This window comes from Acinonyx jubatus, chromosome E4 (genome assembly GCF_027475565.1).
Source record: "Acinonyx jubatus isolate Ajub_Pintada_27869175 chromosome E4, VMU_Ajub_asm_v1.0, whole genome shotgun sequence".
NCBI lineage: Eukaryota > Metazoa > Chordata > Mammalia > Carnivora > Felidae > Acinonyx > Acinonyx jubatus.
Window position 1 is genome coordinate 38,153,352 of NC_069395.1, and position 22,535 is coordinate 38,175,886.

General features: G+C 50.4%; 1 protein-coding gene across 6 annotated transcripts in view; it reads left to right on the forward strand.

Moving 5' to 3' along the window:
- Positions 1-22,535, forward strand: part of VASH2 (vasohibin 2) — a 52,115-nt gene that overhangs the window by 12,582 nt on the left and 16,998 nt on the right. For 4 of the 6 annotated variants that reach the window (XR_008292879.1, XR_003425571.2, XM_027074466.2 and 1 more), the window contains exons 3-6: positions 2,487-2,543; positions 3,104-3,178; positions 10,270-10,651; positions 12,072-12,187. Coding sequence is in view for 4 of the 6 variants with exons in the window: in XM_027074466.2 (XP_026930267.1) it covers positions 2,487-2,543; positions 3,104-3,178; positions 10,270-10,651; positions 12,072-12,187 (630 nt within the window). In the remaining 2 variants the exon portion in view is untranslated. The remainder of the gene's footprint in view (positions 1-2,486; positions 2,544-3,103; positions 3,179-10,269; positions 10,652-12,071; positions 12,188-22,535) is intronic. The other 2 variants (XM_027074468.2, XM_053208756.1) reach the window with 1 other exon arrangement.

Here is a 22,535-nt window from a genome sequence, read left to right on the forward strand (position 1 = left end):
AACCCATCGTTTCTATGAAGGGCAGTACAGCAAAGGACAACACAATGCTTGTATTTAGTTCCTTGGGACTTCTTACTGCTTTGTCTTGGACACAGGAACACATGATTGGGCACCAGGCCAGCCCTGACTATAGACGGGCTCATTTGGGGATAGGAGAGGACAGATTCTGACAGCTTCAGGATGCTAGCCATAAGTGGATCTTGCATGGGGTTCTGGAAAGACAGGTGCCCCCTAAGCTCTCTGCATGGGGAGAGACCTTCTGAGGATCAGCTCAGGCTCAGTAAGTCTCTCCCTCTGAAGGTGATGTTTACAAGAGGCTGTCTTCTCCAAGCTCACTTTCTGGAGCTCATAGCTGTAAGGAACTGAGCAAGGAAGGCCAGGCAATTTTTTATTATTTTATTATGGATTTGTCTCACTTTACATGCTAGATGTATAGATTAGATCTATGAAAAGAAAGAAAGCTAGGCATATAAATAGATTTTTTGCTCACTGAATTCTACTTTAACTACACCAGGAATCTCACTGTTTAAAAAAATTTTGTTTATGTTTGTTTATTTTTGAGAGAGAGAGAGTGCACAAGCTTGTGCACGTGGGGGAGGGGCAGAGAGAGAAGGAGACAGAGGATCCAAAACAGGCTCTGCACTGATGGCAGAGAGCCTGATGGGGGGCTCAAACTCCCGAACCCGTGAGATCATGACCTGAGCTGAAGTTGGGAGCTTAGCCCCTCGTTTTTCTCTTTTACCTCTAAGGGTTTTTATATTGCAGTTTTCAATAGCTGGGCAAGCCTGTACTGTTATTGGCTGTTCTTATGGCTCATGCTGATAATTTCCAGCTTGGTGAGCTTGTTAAAATCATCTTTCTGGCTCTCACCCTGGAACCTCCAACAGAACAGTCCCAGGCAGGGTGACTTGGAAATGACATCTAGGGTTAAGATCGTAGCCTGGGGGTGCCTGGGTGGCTCAGTTAGGTTAATCAGGTCATGATCTCACAGTTCATGAGTTCAAGCCCCACATCAGGCTCTGTACTGACAGCTCAGAGCCTGGAGCCTGCTTCAGATTCTGTGTCTCCCTCTCTCTGTCTGCCCCTCCCCTGCTCTCACTCTGTCTCTCTCTGTCTCAAAAGTAAACATTAAAAAAAATAAATAAATAAAACCATTAGCCTGAAATTGGAATCTCCAGAGGTGGATCCCAGAATCTGCCTATAATGAGCTCCTCCTCCCCCTTCCCCCTGCCTGGTAGTTCTTACGTGTGCTTGTGTCTGAGTGGTCAGGCATGCCTGTGCTGGGAGGGGAATCCTCACCCTCCTCAGAGAGGGTGTGCAGGGCATTTAGGTGCTTGGTGCCACCTTCTGCCACTGCCTATACCACTGTAGGGTCACACATCTAATCTCATGCACGCTGCCGGGGTTACAAGTTCATGGTTCGTTAGCATCTTCCCAACATGCACTTTTTCTATAGGACTTTGTTTGAGACAGGAAAGAGAAATGTGTAAAGCAACTTTTCTTCAGGCTCTGAAGAAAATCAAGATCCAGTGTCAGAGAGCATGACATCAAGGAATCTTTGGTCTCCTTCAGAATGACCTGGTGCAGGCTTGCCAGTCCCTGACACTTTCTGGGCAAGCAGCTAAATCCCAAGTTGTGGGTAATGGTGTCATCTTCTCAGACTTCATAATCATTGTCTAGTATCAGTCCAGTGAAATTAAAGTGAGGTCTCCACAGTAAGCTTTGCTACAGAGACAGTGCGCTATTGAGAAACCCTACCACCCACCCACCCTTCTACCCATCATCCTTCCATTCCATCCATCCATCTGTCCATCCAGCCACCCACCTACCTATCCATCCATCCATCCATCCATGCATCCATCCATCCACTCCTTCTAACCATCCATCCATCTCTATTATCTGTCCATCCATCCACCCTTCCAGTCAGTCACCCTTCCATTCTATTCATTCTTTCCATCCATCCATCCTTCCTTTCCACCCACCCACCTTTCCATTTCATCAATTCGACCCTTCCTTCCTTCCATTCATCCATCCACCCTTCCACCAATCCACCCATTTTTCTATCTGTCTGTCTACCCATGTATTCATTTATTCCTCATGCATTTAATCATATTTGCCTACTGGAATATGTTGGGCTTGTGCCAGGCATTACAGGTAATATAAAGATAATAAATAAATGATCCCAACTCTTAGAGTTTGTAGTCTAGTAGGTGAACTAAGACATGTATTCCCCTAAACAGAATACAGAGCAGATTGAAATAGCTATTATAAAGATCCAAGCTGTTTGGGGGCTTGAGTTAGAAACTGGATTTTCAGAGCAGGACATTGAGGAGTAAGAGGCTCTTGGCTACCTTCTGGCTACTGAACACTTTCTGGAAAGCCCCTTACTTCTTTATCCCTTTGAGAAATCAATGTACAGCTTCCTCTGCTGGATTACTGGGGCCTTTGGAGTTTTCTGTCACTTTCCCTTTACATACTTCACACAGATACAATCATACAGGGACCCAGTTCTTTGAAATTAGGAAAATGAGACCGCTGAGTGGGTAAGTGGTGCATGATCTGTGGGCCAGGTGACGTCTCTCCTACTTGAAAGCTGCCCACTCCCTCTCTCACTCTTTATCCCTGTATCCCAGTGCTCAAATATCCAGTCTATAAGGGACTGGGATTGGGGGGGTGCCCTGGGGCCAGGTTGGAGGTGGAGCTAGGGCTTGGGCCACTCTGACAGCTAAGCTCCATGGTGGAGACTAACTCTTCCAGGGGTGGGGGAGGCGTGTGAAATTAGTTTTATGTGGTCTCCTTTACTTTCTCTTTGTCAAGCCCCTTGTCCTGTGTAATGCCCCTTGCCCTCCCCTTGGGAGGATGCTGGGGAATATAGGCACTAACCTCCAGGAACCAACTCTTGGAGAGAGCAGTGGAGAATTTAAGAATTTGGTTCTGCCAGTGCAGATGTGCTTTGGTTCCATCCTCCACGCCGAGCTCTCCCCTTTTCTCTGCAATCCTGCATGGCACCTAATGTGGAGACAGGCACGCTGACGGATCGACAGACGGACTGACTGCATGATGAAACAAGTCCTGAGATGCTTTGTTGTGCTCTATCCTACAGGTTAATGGAAACAGCAAAAGAAATGACTCGGGAGTCCTTGCCTATCAAATGCCTTGAAGCTGTCATCCTGGGCATGTATCCTTTGAGTTATGTTTGCTTAAGTTTACTCCATAGATGGCGGCCTCAGAGTGAGGCCGATTGTGCCTTCATTGTCCTAGATTCGCAGAGATGATGCCCATTGTCTCCTTGGGGGAAATTGGCAAGCTCCCCTGGTGCCTCTCTTTAACTTTCACCTTCTGGAGTTGAACCAAATCAGAGCTTGATGGGACCATTGTCTATGTAACCTGTTAGCTGAAGCCAGTACCACTAGCTCAGGCCACATCCGCTGGGCACAAGGAGAATTCCAACTTAGAGGGACTAGAGAGAGAGTGTGTATCATTATCTTTTGCATTCATCTGGCTTTATAACAGGATAGACACTCAGGAGAAATGGGATTATCCAAATGCATCTCTGGGGAAGATTCTAAGAGTAGACTGTGGAGGAGACCAAGCAATGGCGTAGAGTCCTTACTCCGCAGAACATAGAACTGAAACAAGGGTCTGGTCTCTCCCATACGTTCTGTTCCATTTTCCCCAGACTCCTGGCCCGGCCTAAGGGGAATATGGTCCAGAAAAGTTGTGACAGCACTGACTTAGTTAGTGATGATGGCAATAAAACATGATCTGGTACAAGAGCAAAGAAACTTGTGGTCCTTTGGGTTGGACAGCTGGAAGGGGGCACTAACCAAGGAAATGCAAAAAGACGTGAACTTGGTAGATGGTCCCAGGTAAGACTGGTTAGGTCCTTGAGGGCTGTGCTGAGAAGTGGGAACTTTCTCCAGAAGGCAATGGGAAGCCCACGGGAAAGATCTGGAGCAGAGGCATGACATGCTCAGGCATGTTCTTTAGAGAGGTGGTTCTTAGGGCAGATTGAAAGGCAGACTGAGCTGTTCCCTGAGAGAAACGGTGGTGCTTGAACCATGGTCCTGGCCATGGGAGCAGGTGTGAGGGGACATCAAGGAGACAGGATGTACAGGATTTAGAGGTCAAATGAGGGCAGGAATTGACGAGGAAGGAATCAACCAATACAGCTTTCTGGATTCCAGATTGGGTGACAGTCTGTGGAGGATGGGCTGGATGGATGAGGGATACAGAGAGGTGAGATACTTCTGCCCAGGAGCCATAAAGGTGGAGGAAGGAGTTGGGGAGTCATTGGCACCACTTGTGGGCTGAGTAGCTGTAAGAGTCAGAGGAGACAGAGGCAATGAGCCCACATTGCGGGCTTGGAAAATTGGGTGATGGGATAAGTGTGCTGCAGCCCAAGGGAAGGATGTAATGGGGAGAGGTGGATTCAGGGGGAGATGAGCTCAGATTTGAACATGTCCCATCTGAGACACCTGTAGGTTGTTGAGGGAGGGGGTGTTTAGAGTGTGGCGCTCAGGACCGGGGTCTGCGCCGGAAATAGAAATTTGGGAGCTGTATTTAGGGGGTGGTAGCTGCTGTTCAAGGAGTAAGAAGAGAAAAAGATCAACGATGGATTCTCAGTATTTTTTGCTTTGGTTGGACACAGTGAGCCTGTGATAGAAAAGTTAGAGAGGTAGAAGGAAAACCAGGAGAGAAGAAGATTCCAAAGTCAGCAGAAGGACAGGTGACTCCCAAATCAGACTGGGGACAATAGGACAGGTGCAGTCTGTTGGTTTGGTCTCCTGGACATTTTCTAAAATATTTTTTAATGTTTATTTAATTTTGAGAGAGAAAGAGGGGGAGCGCAAGCTGGAGAAGGCCAAAGAGAGAGAGGGAGACAGAGGATCTGAAGCAGGTTCTGTGCTGAGAGCAGAGAACCCGGTACGGGGCTTGAACCCATGTACTGTGAAATCATGACTGGAGCCAAAGTCAGACGCTTAAGCGACTGAGCCACCCAGGCGCCCCGGTCTGCTGGACGTTTTCACGGGAAGGGCAGTTTCTGGCCGTCTGCAGCCTGCAGAACACTGGCCAGGCCTCGTCTGAAGTACGATTGTCCACAGGTGCCCAGGCTGACATTTGAAAAATGGAAACTTGAGCCGTATTGAGGCCCTGACCCACTCTCTTGTCATACCTCCATCCTGCTCCTCACAAAGGAGATGAAACGTGTGCTGGGGAGCCCAGCAGGAGGGCAGAACGGGGTGGGGACAGCAGATGGCCCAGGGCCCTTTTGTGGCAGGAGTCAGCCACAGCTGTTGGGCACAGCCCCCTGCAAGTTTAATGGGGGTGAACAGTTGTTGGGGATCTGCCGGAGGGATCAGTGAGGGAGAGCACAAGCACGGGCCCTTCCCTAGATGGCCCAGCTACCCTCAGACTCTGCTGACGGATGTCCGGGTGTACCTGGACAGAGGTCACCTTGCTTTACACAGTAGCCGTGTCCCTGCACAAATTGTATAAACCCAAACACGATTTTGGCTTACTGGGATTACTTAAATCTTTAGGGACTGTGAGGGATACACCTGTGACTGGCGTCTGGGCCAGCCCAAATGAGGGGACAGTGGCTCTTGGTTTTCCCTCGTTCTTACTGGTGTGACTTTAGAAAAGGGCAGAGGAGGTGGGAAGGGTGCAGAAACATGGCTCACGCTGCTGAACTCAGGGAAATTTGACTCTTGGACACAGACGAGAAACCCAGACCTGAATTCTAAAAGTTACAGCATCTTTGTCTTTTCCCTTTGCTCTTTGTCGGCACCCCTGTGGCCCACTTTTCTCCCGAGCACAGTGAAGGACATGGCTTGAGTCAGATGTCCGTGTCTCCCACAGGCCCCTCTGCAGGTCCTGGGAGGCAAATGGCACTTCAGCAACTTTGAAACAGGTCAGCTTGGCTGCTGCTTAGAGCCCTGTGTCCCCTGTCTTGTCCTGCCTTGTTTCCTCTCATCTGACGTGAGGCCACTTTTCAGGATTTGTTCACGGAGAGCCCCTTCTTTCGATCTTGCCTCGGTGCGTGCACACGCTCTCACATGCCTGCCGGAGAGATAGAGCTTTGGTTCCAAGTTATCTTCTAATTCCGGCAGCAATTTCGGGGGCCTCGCTGACCCTGAAGGGGTTAATCATGGTACCAAAGTTCTGTGCCGGATTCAAGTGGCAGGTGTGTTCTTAGAGGTGGGGTAGGCACATGCCCAGCCGGCTGGATTCCGGGTGGACCTTCCAGGAGCTTGGGCACTGCTGTCTCCCTCTTCCCTAGAAAAGCCCAGACCATTCCTTGCCCTCATCCTTGTCCCCTCCCTCTCCGAGCCCAGGTCCTCTAGGTCCCAAGGCTTTCCTGATTGCCATCAAGATGGAACAAATCCTTGAGACCGGTCTTTCCTGCACCCTCCTCACTCCCTCTTCTGCACGTGGCCGACTCTACTTGTCCCACAAGACTAACTTTGGCATGGTCACCGCATGACCTCTTCTCTGCTCTCCCTGCGCGCGCTGGGCTTACTCTCTGACAGTACACATCATACTGGGGTGGTTCCTTTCCATTTTATCGAGATCCCATTGACGTACAGCACTGTGTAAGCTTAAGGGGAACAGCATAATGGCTTGACATACGTATATAGTGAGTGTGGGGGTTTTTAACTGCAGTAAAATATTCATAACACAAATCTAGCATTCTAACTGTTTCTAAATGCACAGTTCAGTGGCATTGAGGACACTCATGCTTTTGTTCAACCGTCAGCACCCTCTGCGTCCAGAACTTCATCTTCTCCAACTGAAACGCCCATTGAACACTAATTCCCCATTTTCTCCCCTCTCCCCTGCCAACCACCGTTCTACTTCTGTGTCTCTGAATTTGATTACTCCAGATACCTCGTAAAGTTCCATCGTACAGTATTTGTCCTTTTGTGGCTGGCTTATTTCACTTAACATAATGTCCTCAAGGTTCATCCATGGCGCATGTGTCAGAATTTCCTAACCTTTTAAAAAGTTTGTTTAGGGGCGCCTGGGTGGCTCGGTCGGTTAAGCGTCCGACTTTGGCTCAGGTCATGATCTCGCGGTCCGTGAGTTCGAGCCCCACGTCGGGCTCTGTGCTGACTGCTCAGAGCCTGGAGCCTGTTTCGGATTCTGTGTCTCCCTCTCTCTCTGCCCCTCCCCTGTTCATGCTCTGTCTCTCTCTGTCTCAAAAATAAATAAACGTTAAAAAAAATAATAATAAAAAAAATAAGAAGTTTGTTTGTTTATTTATTTATTTATTTATTTATTTATTTATCTAGAGAGAAAGATAGAGAGTGCAAGAGAGGGGCAGAGAGAGGAGAGAGAATCTCAAGCAGGCTCTGCACTGTTAGCACAGAGAGTGACACAGGACTCAAACTCACGAACTTTGAGATCATGACCTGAGCCAAAATCAAGAGTCGGGTACTTAACTGACTGAGCCACCCAGGTGCCCCAGAATTTCCTAACTTTTTAAGGCCGAATATTCCATTGTATGTATTCTCCTCGTTTCCTGTATCCGTTCACCCGCAGACCCTTGGGTTGCTTCCTCCTTGGAGCTGTTGTGAACAAAGCTGCTATGAACATGGGTGTGCAACTATCGGCTCGAGTCCCTGCTTTTAGTTCTTTGGGGTACATACCCAGAAGTGGAGTTGCTGCATCCTATGGCAATGGTGTGTTTCAGTTTTTTGAGGAACTGCTGTACTGATCATATTGTGTCCACTTTGAGTCTGTCTCCCCGAGAGACTTCCAGAGAAGGGTTGGATCCTTGATCTTTGGCTCCACAGCCCCACCTGTGGGCTGTCTGGCACAGGAGATGTGCACCCAGTAAGTGCTTGTTATACTGACTAAAACAACTAAGGAATGCCCTTATTCCAGCCCCAGAGAACTCGTCCCAGAAAACAAGCAAGAATTGATGTAAGAGGGCTCAGAAGGATATGATTTCACTCCCTTCCTGCCGGTTAACGTCACATGAGGAAGTGAAGACAGGTAACCATATTTATAGAGAGGAGCCATCTGTGCCTAAATTGAGGCTGAGGACGAGGCTGACCTCAGGGCTGCGGGCTGGCTTCTATTAGTTCCTGTCTTTCAAGGGAACCTGCGTTGGCCCCCACTGACGCAGTCTTTTGAAGTGTAAGGAATGTATGTTCACAATGGAGGTTTATCCATTCAACAAGCACGAAGCAAGCCCCTCCGTGTGCCAGGCCTGCGCTATGCCCCGGGGAACACCAGCATGTGAAACGGAACTCCTTGCAAGAGGCAAACAAATAAACAATTACAATAGTGGGTGATTAAGCACCGGGTACTACAGGGGTTCTTGAGTGGGAGTGGGGGTGGTGCTTAACCCACACAGAGGAAGGTCAGAGAAGGGAGAGGAAGGGGGAGGGGATAGCAGTGAGGCTGTTCCAGTTGGGGTGCAGCCTGTGGAAAGAGGATAGGGCCCACAGCATCCTTATCACTCACGATTCCTAGGAGTTCCCAAAGGAATTGAGTCCCCTGCCCTAGAAGGCTGATGTGCAGTGAAGCCATAAGACAAGTTATATTGCAGTTGGGGGCATCATGTAGTGCGAAGAGTGTTTAGTGGCATTTTGTTGAAAGGTTCGTAGGTCGCTTTGGTCTCATAGCTTTGTGCTGTAAAGGCCATTTAAAAGTCATTTAGGAGTTTCAGTTACATTTGACTTCACATTATGAGGGATTATACGTGCTGAGGGCACAGGTGTGGATGCTTTGCGGTCCCGGCGTATCCTTCAAAAAGTCACGGGTCGCCCTTGGGTCCGTGTGCTAGTCCAGGGTGTGGCAGAAAGGAGATTGCACAAAGGAATAATGAGCAGGGGCTGAATCGTGGCAGGACTTTTGTAAGGGATTTGGGCTAAGTCTGGGGAAGATGAGAGACACTGAAAACTTAAGCAGAAGAGCTGACGTGTACCAAATTTTGGCTTGAATAGACCACTCTGGCCTTTGTGTGGAAAGCACGTTGGAGTGGGGGCAAGAAACGGTGAAGAGAAATGCTCAGAGAATGGAAGACCGTCTCTACTAAACTGAGCACCTATCATGCCCTGGCCACCATGTTCAACACCTGGATGATTATTTACCTTAGAAACACTCTGGAGTCACCAAATGTTTTCAGCAGAAAAGTGACACCAGTGAGTTTTCCGCATCACTCTCCAGAAAACCGGGTCCTGGCCAGGGCTATCCTGGGACTTTGAGATGGGCTCGTGGATGTGGCACTTCTTGCCCCTGGCTCCAGCGTGTGGAGTCATGGGGGGTAGTTACTTGGAGCTGCGCTCTGTGGGGGTTACTGGTCCCAAACTGAGGCAGCGGTAAGAGGCTGAGTTAGTCCATCCAAATGGGTTGATAAGTGGAGAAAGCCAAGCTGTGATCCCAAGCGCGTTGGGGATGAGGGGAGTCTGTGGTTTGTGTGCTGGAGGCAGCTTTCTGTGTGGTACCCAAGGCTGTCGACGTGGGTGTGCCGGGGCCCGTGAGAGGAGCAGATGAGGTGCAGGTATGAGCTATTCTGACACCTTGCCATCCAGATAATCAACCAGTCTGTTTCTTTTATGTCCACATTGCCTTGCCTTGATTCTGGTTTTCATTTCTTCTCTGGGGCATTGCAGAGGCTTTCGGTTCCTGGTCTGTCCCACACGCTCCAGCCAGAATTAATGTCCGAGAACATCATTCTGATTACATTAAAAAAGCCTTTAATCCTCATCATGCCCTGTAGAAGACTGAGGGAAAGGGAGAGATCATTGTTTCATTTTGCATTTATTTAGTTGCTAAAGTAGAGGGCAAGTTTTTCTCTTTGTCCCATATTAACTTGGTTCTGATATGCACTGTATACTAGGTACTCAAAGATATCAAGTGAATCCTTTCTAAAAGGATCAGTCTCGGGGCGCCTGGGTGACTTAGTCGGTTGAGCGTCCGACTTCGGCTCAGGTCATGATCTCGCGGTCCGTGAGTTTGAGCCCCGTGTCCGGCTCTGTGCTGACAGCTCAGAGCCTGGAGCCTGCTTCGGATTCTGTGTCTCCCTCTCTCTCTGGCCCTCCCCCGTTCATGCTCTGTCTCTCTCTGTCTCAGAAATAAATAAATGTTAAAAAAATTAAAAAAAAAAAAAGGATTAGTCTGGAAAGGTAAGGTGTGGGCCCACTCAGAGGCAGAGGGATGGACACTTTGCCTGTATGGGCCACTTCCATTACTGGGAGTCCAAGCTCTGTGAATTTTCAAGGTCTCCTTTCTCTTCCTTGACTCAGATGGTCTAAGATACTTAACCAATGGACAGCCTTCCATCGAGCGATTCCCCATCAGCTTTAAAACCTACTTCTCAGGAAACTACTTTCACCATGTTGTGCTGGGGATTTATTGCAATGGCCGCTATGGCTCACTGGGCATGAGCCGAAGGGCTGAGCTGATGGACAAGCCGTTGACCTTTCGGACTTTGAGTGACCTCATCTTTGACTTTGAAGACTCCTACAAGAAGTACCTGCACACAGTCAAGAAGGTCAAGATTGGGCTGTATGTCCCCCATGAGCCTCATAGCTTTCAGCCCATTGAGTGGAAGCAGCTGGTCCTCAATGTCTCAAAGATGTTGAGGGCTGACATAAGGAAGGAGCTGGAGAAATATGCCAGGGACATGAGAATGAAGGTAGGTGCTGGGAAGACAAATGAGCAATGCAAAAGAGTTCTATCCCTGTCTTCTGTCTCTCTCCCTCTTGCCTCATGCCCCATGTTTCTGGGACGGTCAAAATCTCCTTGAGGTTGTCTTAGTAGCCACCCTATTAAAACAAAAAATCGAAATCATTTGCTATTTGACACGGATAATTAAAGTTTCTCTTTGCTTACGCTACTTCAAACACTGCAGCTAAAGTTGATTTAGATGTTATAATTACAGCAGTGTCTTGGCCTACAATTCCTTCTATGCAATCAAATCTAAAATGTTAGCCATTTATTTTTATTTTTTTAATGTTTGTTTATTTTGGGAGACAGAGAGACAGAGTGGGGGCAGAGGCGGGTAGAGAGAGAGGGAGACACAGAATCCGAAGCAGGCTCCAGGCTCTGAGCTGTCAGCACAGAGCCCAATACGGGGCTTGAACCCACGAACTGTGGGATCATGACCTGGGCCGAAGTCAGACACTCAACCGACTGAGCCACCCCGTCGCCCCAAATGTTAGCCATTTTAGATGAAGGTTATAGTTTTGTTGTGTTCTGTCTTTATTATAACAGGGTGATCAATCATCCCAGTTTGTCTGAAACTGAGAGGTTTCCCAGGACATGAAATTTTTAGTACTTAAAACCAGAAGGGCCTGTGCACAGCAGGATGAGTGGGTCAGCTGGTTTATCATCTCTTGGAGAGTTGCATTATATCTCTGCTTTGTAAGTTGCAACGCGTTTTGGCATAAAATCCTGACCCAGTGTCACAATAGGAAAGAAGCATTTACTGTGCTGGCTTTATATAAACTACACTCGTAAAGCCTTCTTGCTTCTGCCGTGTCACTTCCATGGTGACACGATGCCTGCTTGTCCTTGTCCCTCCAGGGCTTGTGGAGTCACTGAGAGAAAGCCTGTGCCTACACTGAGGACCACAGGGGAAAAGAGACCACGCTGACTTCAGACTTAGTTCTGTTTAGCTCTTGGGGACCTGTCATTTTCACTCTGAGGGACCTGGAAACGAGATTCTTGATAAATTGAAACCACTCTGTGCATGTGTGTGGGGTGGGAGAGTCAGAGGAAAAACAAGCTGGTTTCTGGAGCAATGTAGATGGGACTTGGCTTTGACAAGACAGCACCCAGCACCCAGATGCAGCTTCAGGGGAGCTGAGGCCTTGGGCTCTGCTTCTCTGCTGTGGGAAAGGGAGCACGGTATAATCATTTCAGCCCCTGGGAAGCGGCACCTTTGCTCCTTGCCAGTGCAGACTGAGAGAGGAGCATCTGTCAGACCTCCTGTTTGGAAGGCCTTCCAACTTCAGTGCCTTCCAAGCCACGGGATCTTGGTGGGCTGAGGGCAGGAAGACATGAGGGCGGGGTCCTTTAGGAGCCGGTGTGGTAACTCCTTACATCTCCTTCAGATCCTGAAACCTGCAAGTGCCCATTCTCCAACCCAAGTGAGAAGTCGGGGGAAATCCCTGTCCCCCAGAAGGAGACAGGCAAGCCCCCCGAGACGGCTCGGCAGGAGAGACAAGTCGTGAGTAGTATTTCCTCTTTCCCGAAAGCCCAACACACACATCTGTGGGGTCGTCCTAGCCCACGGGGACGAAGCTGTGTCGTGGGCCTTGGCATCTGAAGCTGACCGAGATCTCCAAGAGGACCGCCCCTCACGCAGGGGGGCATCCCCTGTAGAGAAGGATCCCCCCTGCCCGTCACTCCCATTGCGCTGACGCCACCACCTGTCAGCTATAGACTCAGAAGAAGAGCCCAGCCCCAGACTGCAAGAGATGAAGGGTAGCCTGAAATCCTGGCACCATGGGAACAACACTGGCTTTAGAATTAGGAAGCCTGGGTCTGGGGCCAGCTCAGCTCCTTCTGAGCTACGTGATGTTAGGCATGTCATGTAACCTTCCTGGGCTTCAGTTCTCACAGCCAGAAGAGCTTGTTAGAATCGATGACACCTTCCTAAAACCCTGCAGCCCTCTGTGCCCAGCAGAAAGCGTGATCATGGTTTGGATCACAGCGTCAGAAATACCCACTTCTTCTTTGCTGACTCTAGCTCCCCTGTTTTAGCCCCGAGGCTAGTGATTCCACACCTACTGCTTAGGTCAAAATGACCCACTTGAGAAGTGACAGATTGGAGAAGCTGAGGAAGCCCAAAGTAACCAGTGATAATCCACTGGCAAATATTTGGGCCATACTTATACAGGGAAAAAATATTACTTTTATTAATACCAGCAGCATGCTGGGTCACAGGAGGCTCTCGCCGCACCAGGGATGATGTGGGTACAGCGCACAGTGGTCTAGGCTGAGCCCGGGCTCTGCTGCTCATTAGCCTTGTGGCCTGGGGAAGCCCTTCCCGAGGATAAAAATGCTGTCCCTGCCCATCTCACAAGGAGTCGTTAGGATCAACTGAGAAGTTGTAATGAGAGCGGTTTATTCATGGGGAACTGCTTTCATGCAAGCACGTTATTATTGTCACGTCCACGCTGTAGAGTAAGAAGGGAGAGCTGTAGTTTTCACTTTCAGAGGAAGAAAGCCGAACACTGTGCTGTTGTGTAGCTGGTCGGTGATGGGACTGGGGCTGGAACCCAGGTCGGCCCTGGGACGGTGGCAGAACAGGGAGTGTTGGTTCTGCTTTTGGAAGAACAGGACAGGATGGGGTGTTGTCAGTTTCGAGGAACGTTCCCTATTTGTCCTCATTCCCCATCCCACTGCTGAGCCCAGGGTTCAGCTTCTAAGCCAGAAAGGTGTTGGCTGAAATGATGGGGGTCCCGGCTTTGAAAGGGGAGGGATGATGAGGTGGGTGGGGGTTGGGAGCTCCTGTAGCAAGAGAGGTTGGAGAACAGGGGGGATTCAGCATGGCTTTGTCCTTTTAGGGAGCAGGTTGGCTTCAGATCTTTCACACATGCCTCTGACCCTAATCCTGCCTCTGATGCTGATCACGGCCCTTGACTCTTGACCCTGACCTTAAATTAACCCTAACCCTGTCTCTCCCCACTCTGTGATGCAGTCGTCCACCCATTGACGTCCCTGAACAAAGTAGCAGTTGTCTCAGGGGACTATGAATATGTCAGCCGTTCCCAGAGGGTCCTGTAGCATAGAATTCCAGATGTAGGAATCTGGTTACTCAAGAAGCAAGGAAGGGGCCCTTTCCTTTGATTTGCTAGCTTTTCTGGCCCTGGAGGGGGCTTCCCTTTGGAGCTCCCAGTGTACAGTCCATTGAATAGTCCATAAAGCCCTGCTTTGCCCTCTAAAGTCCTGAGCACATGAAGTCCTGAGCACTTGAAACCCTAAGCATTCTATGTCATGGATTGATGCCCCGAATGGCAGCTGTGGGTTTTTCAAACGATCCCTGTTGGATCCATTTTGCCTGCATCCACAGGAACTCTGCAGTCCAAGCCATGTTCAGGTTTTAACCTGAAAAAGTTACCATGAGTGTCCAGGAATGGTAAAGCCAGCAAGATATCAGAAACTGGTTGTGGAGACAGTAGTCAGGGTGATGCGCCGGGTGCTGGGCATCTGAGAACAGTGGAGGAAGAAGGTGCATTTGAGTCTGGACTGTGGGATTTGAGGCGCTTCTCAGGCATCCTGGGACGGTGTCCTAGAAGCTGCTGAGAGTGCAGTTCTGGAGTTTGAGGAAGTTGAGGAGTAGAGATAATGACATTAGAGCCGTCTACTGAAAAGCGACCGTTGGAGCGAAAGTTGGATAAGTTGATGAGGAAGGAAGGAAGTGCTGGCAGGCCCTGAGTAGCCCAGAGGAAGAAAAACCGGAACAGGAGATGGGGAAGGAATAGGCAGAGAGGATGGATCTAAGGTGTTAAGGAGCCTGTCTGCACCTGCAGGAGACAGCTGTTAAGGTCGTCGGAGCAAATGAAGGGGGGAGATGAGGAAGAGTTTAAGGGAGATGAGGAGGTAGAAGTTGACAGACTGTACATTAAATGGCTTTTATCCTGCTGGTGAAGGATGTGCGTCATCGGGTGGGAGTGAGCGGGCGGGTGGGTTACCCGTACAGGGTAGGAGGGTAGGAAGGAGGGGCTGCACACAGCATGAGGGCCCAGCTGAAGATGGATGGAAGGATCCGCACCCTGTCCTCAAACCTGAGCAAGCACAGGGTCCTCAGCGGGCTTGTTAAAACAGGTTGCCAGGCCCCTTCCCCAGTGCTTGTGATTTAGCTGTTGTTCTGGCAGGTTCCCAGGTGAGACTGATGCCGCGGGTCCAGGACCACTCTTGGAGATCCATGGTTTGATCAATCAGAACGAGAGAAGTGATCGGGGGGTTGACTTTATTTTTTATTTTTGTTTGTTACTCTATTATTATTATTATTATGAGAGAGAGAGAGAGAGAGAGAGAGAGAGAGAGACTTAAGCAGGCTCCATGTCCAAGGTGGAGCCCGATGCAGGGTTCCATCTCACGACCACGAGATCAAGACCTGAGCCGAAATCAAGAGTCGGACGCTTAACCAACTGAGCCACCCAGGCGCCCCAGGGAGGCTGGTTGACTTTAAAACACAACAGAATGTCAAGATGAAGGTACTGGGTCTGCCGAGGCCCGAGCGTGACTCCAGACCGGCCTGGGCCTCTAAAGATTGAGGTGCTGAGGTGAAACTAGGGGGTGTGTCCCCAGCCTGACCCTCCAGCGTGGGGCTCCACTGAAGACACTCTGGGAGGAGCCCGACTGTTCATCCTCCTAGGGGCCAGATAGAGAAACTGGTTTTCAGTCACCCCCAGGCCATGCCCGTAACCTAATCTCTGGCTACTCTGTCACGCAGCCGAGGCAAGCGACCCTGTCTGCGCCTGCAGAGGACGGCGCTCAGACTGCCGCAGTTGTGAGTGTAAAGCCACCTTGTAGTGTTGGGGCCCCACTCGTCCTCTCCCCTCCTGTCCACCGGAAGCACGGAGCGGGCCTGGGGAGGGGGAGAAAGTCACTAAGGAGAGGGGGGTAGTCATTGGAGGGATCAGGAAGGAAGACCTGCAGGAAGATGGGGATTCAGTTCCTCTCTCTTCCCTCTATGTCCCGAAACTGACCCCAGCCTCAGCAAGACAGGCCCCAGGAGCACAGAGGGGACGGCTCATGGTTCAGTGAAAACATAAACTTTTCCAAAATGGTGGAGGGTAGCTGCAACCAGCCCCTGAACTCCCAGACCCTTACCCTGCCCCCACAGCCCTTTCTCCTGGGCACAACACTGGTTCCCAGGAGTCTTCCTTCATCAACTTTCCCCAGCGGGTCAGGCTTCAGGCATTTTCTTTTTCACAGCCAGAGCCGGGGCGGCGGGAGGGGGTGGGGGGGGGTTGGAAGAGTTTGACCATCAAGAGAGGCCAGGTGGCTTGTGGGTTCCTGTGGACCATTTTATATGAGCTGATCTAGTAAGACCATGGCCATCCTTGGGAGTGGAAGCCCTTGCCACTTCTTGTTCCAGTTTGGAGGTCAGGAGGGGAATCTAGAGGGCAGACATCTTGGCTGAAGTTTCAAGTGGATTGAGGTGTCACAAGGAGAGAAGATTCTTTCCCTAATTCCTCCTCAACCCTGCTTTCTGAGTTGCAGGGCTGGGTAGGGGCTACCAAGTAGGAAGAGAGCGAACAGAGAGGCAAGAGTTGAAAGTAAAATGAAGGGCTGCGTGAGGCAGGGAGCACAAGAGGGATGGCAGCCCCTCCCTCCCCCTCCAGATCCCAGCTTCCGCCATTGCTGCAGACTAGAACCCAGGGCACCCTGGTTCCTAGAGGTGTGTCTGGAGAGGAGCAGCTTCTCAGCTTCTACCCGTGGCCTTCACCAAGCAGGCTTTTCTCCAGGTAATCTTGATTTGGTGAGGAAACGAAAAAGGGATGCATTTGGTTGTGACCCAATAACTCCGCCAAATTCTGGCCGTCCTATCGTCGAATGGCCAGGACTAGGAAGGGTTTGTGACTCTGTCACTGTGTTATTTTTTTAGCATTACGTAAGGCCATCAAATCATTTCTAAATGTGTTGGGTGCCATATGAAGCTTGGGAGTGGCCCAAATGGTGGAATATTACCATAACAGGCAAGAGGCCCATCAGCTGTGGGGTCCCAGCCCCTTTCTGTGCTGGGATAATTTTAGTGGCTTTATATCCCTGACGACCTCATCCCTACAGCTGGAGCTACTTCCAGCCCTGCATTCCTCTCCATTTTTGCAGTTGTCTGAATAATCATTCTGGAAAGGAGGTTCAGTGTCCCCGGGGTTGACAGAAGAGTCAGCTGGGTTGGAGGGCGAGTGGCGAAGACTGCATTAGTGTCAGATCAGGCAAGGTTTTGAGAGGGAGACAGGGACCCTCCCCCCTCCCCCCACAAGTCCTTTGTCGCACTCGGCTCCCCTAGGAGCTTTTAAAGCAAACCTTCTGCACAGAACCATCAAGTTGGCTCCGCTGGTTCTAAAAGAGACAGGGAGATAGAGGTTGAGATCCACGTTTGAAAGGCCTGCTGTGCACTTCCACAAACTCCTTCCCCATGCTGGGCCTCCCTCCCCGTTCAGCTCTTCACTGAGGGCCGCCATGGTGCTTCTCAGCAGCAGCCAGACACCCTCGGGATGGGGGGCGTGTTGGGCACAAGGGTTAGACCTGCGGTGGGAAGGGAAGTTTTTGCTTGTCACAGTGATTATTCTCAGGGGTCCGGGATGGTAAACTTCCTGCAAAGCTCATCCTCCTCCATTAAGAAGCTTTCCACCTAAAATGCCAACAGTTGCCCTCCTGAGAACCACGAACGCTCCCGGGGGGGCCCTTCTGTCTCTGAGAGTCCACAGCTCTTGGCTTGCTGCCGATGGGCTGAACCTGGGAGCTTAGGGGGTGAGTGGACAGTGGTTTTCTGCCTGGGCTGCCTGTGTCAGCATGAAAGCAGCTCATTCCAGTTGGAGCAACCGCGTGGAACATTCTTCTCAAGTGGGGCAAGAGTCCCTGAGGACCTGTGAGAACATCTCTGTTCTGTCTCTGCTGTCTGGCTCCTCTTCCTCCTCCATCCCTCCTCTGCTTTTTTTTGCTGTTTATGGTCCTTTTCCTCCCTTTGTCTTCCCCTTTGGTTTCCCTTCTTGGTCCTCTGTCTCTGTGGCGGTCTGTGGCTCTCCCGGGCTTTGCTCCCCCTGCTGGAGACCCTCAGGCTCACAGAGGTTACTAAGCTCCATCTTAAGATCTCCCTCCTTTCACTGCTGGCCCCAAGCTCCACAACGGAGTTCCTGCCCCATTCTGTCTTGAAGGATCACAACAGTTCCTCCAGGCAGTTGCTCAAGTGAGACCATGATGTCATAACGAAGTCATAGAGAATCACCTTGATTCTAATTGCATTGAAGATACTCTGAATGAGGCCTACGAAGTCATTCTCTTTGGATTCCAAATGAGAAAATGTCCCAAAAGGTGGAAAGGAGAAAATTTTCTTAGCATGGAAATTAGAGGGGACGCCCCCCCCCCAACACACACACACACACACACACACACACACACACACACACAAAGAGTAGAAAGGCTGTGGAAGGAGAAGTAGGATCTTCTGGATGATATGGAGTTTCCTTCTCGAAGCCCAGACAAGGTAGTTTCAACGCAGAGGACTGCCCAGCTTAGCTCCCCTGGGATTTCATAGGGGCCAAGGTCCCTGGAGATGCTTGGAGAAACCGGGATGGATGGGGAGTCTTGACAGGAGAGACCTCCTGAGGCCGAGTGAACAGGGAGCCTCCTGCAGGTCAGATAGCACCAGGGGTCCTGGCCGGATTCTCTGGAGCAGCAAGGAGGGGAATCGCAAACAGTGGCTTGTGGCGCTTGGTCTCTGGCCAGAGCCTCCTGTCTCAAGAGGACTTGGAAGAAAGGGCAGATCCTGGAGAGTCTCTTCTGGGCCCAGTCTCTCAGGCTGAGGCCTGTTTGCTTACGTAGCAACTTCAGCTGTCTGCCCTGCAGCTGCCAGAGGGTGCCTGCCATGCTGGGAAGTAGGGCGTGTGAATGACGAGCGGGACTGGCTTTGAATGAGGGTGACAGGTGGGGAAGAGCCAGTCCCGCCCTCCCAGTGCCCCTCCAGCTGAGGCCTACCCAGATAGGTCATAAGTCCTAAATCGGGGCCTGGCCTGACCTGATTCCTGCCAGAGTAGACACGAGAGGAGGGTCTGGGGTCTCTGGTTGAACTAGTAAACGCTGGGCCAGCACCATCCCTGGTTTAATCTGTTCCTCACTGTTAACGCTGAGGTCCGAGAAGTCAATGTTAGAGTTGCACCCTTACTGTAGAACCCTCTCTAGAATCCTGAGTCCACAGAGAATACAGCTAAACTGGTCCTGATGGGCATGTTTGTGTGGGAAGGTGAGTAGATGAACACGTGGGCATGTCCACTAAGAGTCCACTAAGGGGCTTTGACCTTGGGGAGACAGGAGTAAGCAGTACGAACAGGGTGATGGCCTGTGTATCCCAATCAGGCTGCCCTGAACTGGACATAGAAGGATAGTGTCCCTGAAGTATCCTCATACAACGGAAGCAAGAGGCTGATTTCCCTCAGAAGGAAGGGAATGGACCACGGCTCCAGGAAAAGCTATTTGTCCTAGTAACCCAAGATCTACGAGGCACTTGGCACAAAGTGCTGCTAAATGAATTCTTGTGGGCTGGGCGCCTGGGTGGCTCAGTCGGTTAAGTGTCTGACTCTTGATCTCAGCTCAGGTCTTGAGCTCAGGGTCATGAGTTCAAGCTTTGTGTTGGGCTCCGTGCTGGGCCTGAGGCCTACTTAAAAAAAAAAAGAAAAAAAAATCCTGTGGGTGAGAAAGTAGCAAGCAAGCTACAGGAGCCTGTTCTCCCGGCTGCCACCCAGGCCCTCTGACCTTTGCTCCCCCATCAACTGACAAACAGAGAGGGGGTGGGCGTTGAAAAGTGAGGAGAGGAGGTGCCCCAGACACAGGCCTTACACAGAGTTGCAGAAAGGGGACTGGGGATTCAGGGCGGATCCTATAGGCTTTCCTTCCACTTCCTGCTTCTTCTCTTAAACCCAGTCTCACACAGACACACGGCCCTGGGGTGTGAGGTCCCCACTTCAGTCCCCGACAAGCTGCCATGAACTTTCTGGTTCTGAGCCTCCTTGTGGCTTCACTGCCACCAACATCCAATCTAGCCAAGCTCTTCCTGGGCACCGAGGCCGCCTCAGGGTGTGAGAGACTCGAGGTTCAACCTGATGGTTCACTCTCCCCAGACTCTCAAGGTTTAGGTAGCAGTGGCGAACACTCCTAGCATTTTATAGATATATTTGGATTAAGTGAGCGAATCACAAGCCATATAAGATTGAGACAAACTGGAAAACTCAAAGTACCATATCTACTCCCAGCTGCCTGGGATGAGAGGTCACGTTGAAAATGTGGGGCCACGTCAGAAGAGCATGGGGGCACCTGGTTGGCTCAGTTGGTACAGCATGCGACTCTTGACCTCAGGGTTGTCAGTTCAAACCCCGCGTTAGGCGTGGCGCTTACTTACAACAGAAAACCAGAATGTGAATATCCACCATGTGCCAGACTAAGGTTTCTCTGCTACGGAATACCTTCTCTATGGAACCAGCATAGAGAACCTGCCTACCTTCTGAATGGCCTCTACTGTTCACACGTGGGACCAGGCCATCCAGCAGTCACTCTAAGTCACCCTGGATACGTTTCCATGAAAACAGATGAGGCTGGGACCATCCATTTGTGTGCTGAGGGAAGTGCCCCCTTCTTCCTTGCACAACGTGTAGTACTGGAAACGTGAAGTCCTCTATCCCATTTTCCCTAAAACAGGAGGCAGGCTGAGAGCCCTTCAAAAGGAAAGGTCTTTGAGATCTTTTCCTTGTCTGGACTGGGGAGGGGTTTGGAGAAATACGTTGTTCAGTCTAAAATAATAGCCGTGGATCTGATGAGAGGTTCTGGGCAAGTGCAGATCCGGCTGAATCATCATCCTGGTGCTTGTGTTTCTTAAAAATATATCCCTTTGCAGAATTCTAATTATAGCCAGGGGAGCACTTGGAAGAGGTCTCTCCACGCACAAGCTCTGGCCCTGAGACGAGCTGGCCAGGAGGGAACTGTATTTGTGGCTGGGCCCCACAGGCACTTCTGCCCTTCTGCCCTTTGCCAGGCCAGGAAATTGCAGCCAGTATCACTGTGAAAGAAAAGGGTTTCCTCTTTCAGGCAGTTCACTGGGGATCTCAGTTGAACTCCTTTTCTGCCAGTATTAGCCTTTTGTTCTCCCCTGGGTTCTGGATGCCTAGGGGGACATGGTCGGGAAGTGGGATACAGAGGAAGGAAACAATCTAGTCCCTTTCTTTTGGAAGCTCTCAAGCTCTCTGTCATTGCAGAACCACATTCCGCTTTCCAAGCAGGCAGGTTCCCCAGGCGGCTTTTAGAGGTAAGGTAAAGCTCTTCCTGCACAGGAAAAAAAAAAAAAAAAATTCTTCCTACATGTTAATTCTAAGCATGTTGTTATGGTGACTTGAATTTCTGGCTTAGGACTGTGTTTAAAACATCCCATCATAAAGGTAACTTAAATGAAGCCCTATCAGCCATTTACACGTTAGTGAGAACTTGACCCGAGTCTATTGAGAACTACAGGGTATTCAACAGTGGGGATTCCTAGGTGAATTTACTTGATCCCTGGTGTCGATTTGTTCAGTCTCCGAGGCAGGGATAACGATTATGAACCTGCAGGGTTCTTTCGCGGAGGTACCGGAGGACATACCCTAGCATATAGGGGCAAGGAGTAATGCATCGTGAGGGAAGGAAAGTGAGAAGATGCTTAGGGGAGAAGTGGTATTTGGGCTGGACCTCGAAGGTATGACAAGAAGGCATGGGGAAGGTGCAGAGACGGGGGTGGTTATGGTTTATATCCCTAGGTGCTTGGGAGGATGCTTTGGGTGGCCAGCAGGAGGATGGATCGGTTTTCTTCATGGTTAAGGGCATGGGCTCTAGATTCTGGGGATGAGCTCTGGCTCCGCCACTTGCCAAACGTGTGACTTTGCTTTCCGCAAGTTTGCTACCTTTCAGTGCCTCGCTTTCTTCCCCTGTATCAACCCCATCGGGTTATGGTGAGAATTAGTTAATCCCTGTAAACCTCTCAGAGCAATGCCTGGCGCCTAGTTAGTGCCAACTAAATGAAAGCTACTTATAATGGTGATTTCTCAGCACCTGGGAGATGGGGGTGGGGGTGGGGTGGGGAACTGGTGGAGGTGCTAAGGAAAAGTTTAGAAAAAGGAGGCTAAAGACCCCCCCCCCCCAAATTAAAGTACATCTGTTTTTGGGGGGTGCCTGGCTGGCTCCATTGGTAGAACCTGCGGCTCTTGGTTTCGGGGTTGTGAGTTGGAGCCCCACGTTGGTGTGGAGATTGCTTAAAAATAAAATCTTAACAACAACAAAAAAAGTACATCTGGTTTCAAGGGAGCCAGGAGTGGACCAAGGGTAAGGGTAAAGTTTTAGGAACACAGACTTTGAAAAATGTGGTGAAAATTGTTTCCTCAGAGCTGATGGGCTCCAAGGTGAGGAAGTCAGGTGAGTGGGCAAAAAATGGCTTCCAGGCGGTGGCGTAGCGGTGGCTACCTGGAGCCGTGATCCCCGGCGAGCCCACATTCCAGGGCGGAGCGGCTAGGGTGTGTTGTCTTCTAGACCTCCTTGACCCTGTGGACCAATCCAGCAGGCACTGTTGGTCACAGGACCGAGGGAAAGGACATAGGTCAGTGCAGATCTGTTCCAACACCTGAGAAACCAGGTTAGGCTCCCGTCTTGCTAGCGCTATTCTCACACATGAGGGTCAGCACATTTATTGGAGTTTCCAGAAGGAGAGATGTGACTCGGTGTTGAGAAGGAGGCCAGGTCGGGAAGAAAGCATGGGGAGGAAAGGTGCAGACACTGGGGTGAACCCACTGGGAGGTGCTCAAGGACCCTGGAGTGGGGATTCTCTT